The sequence below is a fragment of the Labrus mixtus genome, chromosome 23 (genome assembly GCF_963584025.1).
Source record: "Labrus mixtus chromosome 23, fLabMix1.1, whole genome shotgun sequence".
NCBI classification, from domain to species: Eukaryota; Metazoa; Chordata; class Actinopteri; order Labriformes; family Labridae; genus Labrus; species Labrus mixtus.
Genome location: NC_083634.1, coordinates 20,703,693 through 20,708,692, shown reverse-complemented (window position 1 = coordinate 20,708,692; position 5,000 = coordinate 20,703,693). Strand labels below are relative to the sequence as shown.

At 45.6% G+C, this 5,000-nt stretch overlaps 1 protein-coding gene across 1 annotated transcript in view; it reads left to right on the top strand.

Annotated features, from left to right (window-relative positions):
* The window catches only part of psmb6 (proteasome 20S subunit beta 6), a 3,892-nt gene extending 363 nt beyond the window's left edge, over nucleotides 1-3,529 (top strand). The window contains exons 2-7 of the mRNA XM_061031223.1: nucleotides 1,292-1,359; nucleotides 1,487-1,552; nucleotides 1,681-1,746; nucleotides 1,842-1,971; nucleotides 2,198-2,342; nucleotides 3,327-3,529. Coding sequence (XP_060887206.1) covers nucleotides 1,292-1,359; nucleotides 1,487-1,552; nucleotides 1,681-1,746; nucleotides 1,842-1,971; nucleotides 2,198-2,342; nucleotides 3,327-3,454 — 603 coding nt within the window. The 3' untranslated portion in view covers nucleotides 3,455-3,529. The remainder of the gene's footprint in view (nucleotides 1-1,291; nucleotides 1,360-1,486; nucleotides 1,553-1,680; nucleotides 1,747-1,841; nucleotides 1,972-2,197; nucleotides 2,343-3,326) is intronic.
* Nucleotides 3,530-5,000: the final 1,471 nt, after the last annotated feature.

Genomic DNA, 5,000 nt, shown 5'->3' with positions numbered 1-5,000 from the left:
TGGAACTGGTTAATAAAAAAGACAGAAGAAGAAGAAGAAGAAGGGAGAGCTAACTGTGGCTAATGCTAACACATATATTTTATCAAATGCTAACAGGCTAACAGCATCAACGCTGATGATGAGCTCACAACAACAGCACAACTACAACACCTGAACACAACAACAGCACAACTACAACACCTGAACACAACAACACCTGAACACAACAGCACAACTACAACACCTGAACACAACAACAGCACAACAACACCTGAACACAACAACACCACAACTACAACACCTGAACACAACAACACCTGAACACAACTACAACACCTGAACACAACAACAGCACAACAACACCTGAACACAACAACACATGAACACAACAACACCTGAACACAACAACAACACAACAACACCTGAACACAACAACAACACCTGAACACAACAACAACACCTGAACACAACAACACATGAACACAACAACACAACAACACCTGAACACAACAACAACACCTGAACACAACAACACATGAACACAACAACACAACAACACCTGAACACAACAACACAACTACAACACCTGAACACAACAACACCTGAACACAACAACACATGAACACAACTACAACACCTGAACCGAGAACACTACAACACCTGAACACAACAACACCTGAACACAACAACAACACATGAACACAACAACAACACATGAACACAACAACACAACTACAACACCTGAACACAACAACAACACCTGAACACAACAACACAACTACAACACCTGAACACGACAACACACTACTTTTTTTTGGACTACTTTTTGTATATTTACAAAAATGTAAAAATATATACTTTTAAATTATTTTTTATGGAAGGCATCTTGCGACCCCCCTCTTGGTGGCTGGCGACCCCCCTGGGGGTCCCGACCCCCACTTTGGGAACCACTGTTTTATATCACCCAAGGGGAAATTACTTTTACACTCTTTAATTGAGACATGCTACACACAGGCTGAAATACACAGGCACTAATGGAGAGACTGAGGGGACTGTTTATTGTGGAGTACCAATCTGACATATCACATTGTAACAGTAATAACAAACTGTCTTTTTTTTGTTATTTATTACTTAATTATTATTATTTTTTAGAATATATTTTTAGTATCTATCTATTTTTTTGTACATTCTTAATTTGTATTTTTTTATTTAAATTGTACTGTTTGCAATCTTTGCTCTTTGCTGCTCTAACACTGTAAATTTCTCCGTTGTGGGATAAATAAAGGATTATCTTATCTTATCTGTCTGTCAGACCACCATCATGGCGGTGGAGTACGATGGAGGAGTAGTGATGGGTGCTGACTCTCGCACCACCACTGGGTAAGAAGAACAAAGTGTGTGTGTGTGTGTGTGTGTGTGTGTGTGTGTGTGTGTGAAATTAAAAGACATGTTGCACACACTCATGTTGACCTGTCTGTCTGATTCCCTCTGCCTGTCTGTCTCTCAGAGCTTACATCGCCAACAGAGTAACGGACAAACTGACTCCGATCCACGACAGAATCTTCTGCTGCAGGTCAGCTTGCCTCCTTCATCACGTCCTCTTTATGTGTGCGGTGTGAGGAACGTTTCCCCCCACAGCAGGAACCTTTAACGATGATAAGTTTAGGTGTCGGCTGACGTTCTGTCTGTGACATGTTGCAGGTCTGGATCAGCTGCTGACACTCAGGCCATCGCTGACGTGGTCACCTACCAGCTGGGCTTCCACAGGTAACAGTTAGACACACACACACAGTTTGATTGACAGCTTCATTTATCCAGTCAAGTGTTGTTGACCCTTACCTGTGTTTGGCCCCGCCCCCCAGCATTGAGCTGGATGAGCCCCCATTGGTGGAGACTGCTGCCAATCTATTCAAAGCGAGCTGCTACAGGTACAGAGAGGAGCTGACCGCTGGAATCCTGGTGGGCGGCTGGGACTCCAGGAAGGGGGGACAGGTATGACTAATAGATCACAGAGCTAATCAACCAATCAATGAATCCGCTGATTAGAGAGGATCGAGCGTCTCCGTTGGACAGACTCACACAACTTTCACTCAGACTTTTTTAAGGTGGCATGGTGTGAGAAGACGGCTGAAAACCTGTCCTATCTTCTCACCTGTCTGTGTGCTCGTGTGTTACCTGTGTGTGTGTGTGTGTGTGTGTGTGTGTGTGTGTGTGACAGGTGTACTGCGTTCCTATTGGTGGGATGCTGGTGAGGCAGCCGGTGTCGGTGGGGGGCAGCGGCAGCACCTACATTTATGGCTTCATGGACTCAAACTACAAACCAGGAATGACCAAAGAGCAGTGTCTGGAGCTCACTGCGTCAGGTACACACACACCTGCTGCTGCTGCAAGGCATGCTGGGAGCTGTGGTCCACTGCTACCTCTGTCCCACATCTCTCACCTGTCTTTCACTCTCAAACCTGTCTGTCTGTAACCGGTCTGTTGGTCTCTGTTGTCTCTCTCTCTCTCTCTCTCTCTCTGTCTAACCTGTCTCTCGCTTGTCACTCTAACCTGTCTCTCTCTCTCTCTCTCTCTCTCTCTAACCTGTCTCTCGCTTGTCACTCTAACCTGTCTCTCTCTCTCTATAACCTGTCTCTCTCTTTAACCTGTCTCTCTCGCTTGTCACTCTAACCTGTCTCTCTCTCTCTCTCTGTCTAACCTGTCTCTCGCTTGTCACTCTAACCTGTCTCTCTCTCTCTAACCTGTCTCTCGCTTGTCACTCTAACCTGTCTCTCTCTCTCTCTCTCTAACCTGTCTCTCGCTTGTCACTCTAACCTGTCTCTCTCTCTCTCTCTAACCTGTCTCTCGCTTGTCACTCTAACCTGTCTCTCTCTCTCTCTCTAACCTGTCTCTCGCTTGTCACTCTAACCTGTCTCTCTCTCTCTCTCTAACCTGTCTCTCGCTTGTCACTCTAACCTGTCTCTCTCTCTGTCTCTCTCTCTCTATAACATGTCTCTCTCTTTAACCTGTCTCTCTCGCTTGTCACTCTAACCTGTTTCTCTCTCTCTCTGTCTAACCTGTCTCTCTCTCTCTCGCTCTCTCTGTCTAACCTGTCTCTCTCTCGCTTGTCTCTAATGTGTCTCTCTCTCCCTAATGTGTCTCTCTCTCTCTAACCTGTCTCTCACTTGTCTGCCTCTAACCTGTCTGTCTCTCTCACCTGTCTCTCTCTCTCTAACCTGTCTCTCTCACTTGTCTGCCTCTAACCTGTCTGTCTCTCTCACCTGTCTCTCTCTCCCTCTAACCTGTCTCTCTCCCTAACGTGTGTCTCTCTCTCTAACCTGTCTCTCTCTCTCATGTCCGTCCCACAGCTCTGTCTCTGGCGATGGAGAGAGACGGTTCCAGCGGGGGCGTGGTCAGACTGGCGAGCATCTCGGAGGAGGGAGTGGAGAGACGGGTCATTCTGGGAAACCAGCTGAAGAAATTCTCCACACACTAAACACACACACACACACACACAGAGTGGTGTGTTAACTTGTTCATTTTGTTGTGTTAATAAAGTTTTCATTCTGTCTTTGTCGTCCTGTTCTTCTTTAAATAATCAGGATTAGCTTAGCACAAAGACTGGAAGTGGAGGGAAAGTGCTAGCCTGTTTGTTTTCATTCAGAGTGTGTTTGTTTTGTTTTGAAGTAAATGGACTGGAGCGTGTTTCACACCGCAGGTCACACCTACACACTCACACACAGGTGGTAGAGGTCACGCGCTGCAGACGAAGCAGCAGGACTTTTCTTTACTGGAGGTTAAAAGAACATTGGCGCGTGTCCACTGACTGATCATTATTATTGGGTGTAGTTCTCTGAGTGTCCAGCAGGTGGAGTCAGATCCACAAAGTCAAACTCTCCTCTGACAGACACGGGATCTCCCGCAGGTCTTTTCTAAAAGATCCTCCACCTCAGATCGTCTTGATGAGGATTCAGACTCACCGTTTGCTCCGTTGATGACTGCACCCCTGTTAAGGTCACCTGGAAACCCCGTACATTCTTTAAATACACCGCGACAACACTTCACCAGTTTGTCATCAAGACTCCAAAATGTGTTCAAACGAGTCATTACAACAGTACGGTGGTTGAGAAGTGACCAACCGACCAACCAAAGGTACAAAAATGTGAAACACATTTATACACACATCTCTGTGGTGGCTTTTAACCCTTTAATGCATCAGATTTTTTAAACGCTACAATGCAAAAATACTTTTTTTTTTAATTTAATAAAAAATAAAAATAAAACACATTTTCAGTTTTCTCACATCCACTGGAGTGGAGAGAATAGTTTACATTTACATTTTGAAGGATGACCGTCTCCTCTCATCACACAGAGAGGGAGGGAGGAGGGGCGATCGACACTCAGGTGTGACAGTGGAGAGAGAGGGTTTGATGAACAGGAAGTGGTCGTTGCTGTAAAGAACCCTCATTCTTCCTTATTTAATGTCACATGTCCTGATGGAAGAAAGTTAACTTTTATTTCATTCTGTGGTTAAACGACCTTGTCTTCCTTTGGGAGAGGCGTCGACACGAGACGGTTTCATTTAAAACACGATGAACCTCACAGCAGAGACAAGATTGAACATGTTGAGGAAATCAAAACAACATCATTATAAATCAGTGATTTGTGGAGCAGAGCGGCCTCCATCAGACCTCAAAACATGGAGCTGCAGCGGGCCGGTGAAAAGGGGCGGGGCCTTACACTCAGGGTCAGGCCTTTATCAGAGGAAATAAAAGTATATAGGCTACATTTAAAATATATAAATCATCCATCAGTTATCTAAACCGCTTTTTCTGTTCGGGGTCGTGGGGTGCTGGGGCTCGGGGGGGGCGGGGCTATCACCTGTCTGTCAAAGCCCTCTCTTCTCCTCTTTCTGTGGGTCCCTTTGTTTTTTCCCTCCGTCTCACTTTTGACAGACGGGTGACATTTACCCACGATGCACCTCTCCAGGTTCCCTCCATTTCTCATCTCCTTACACCCTGCCTCCTTCTGTCCTTCCTTAC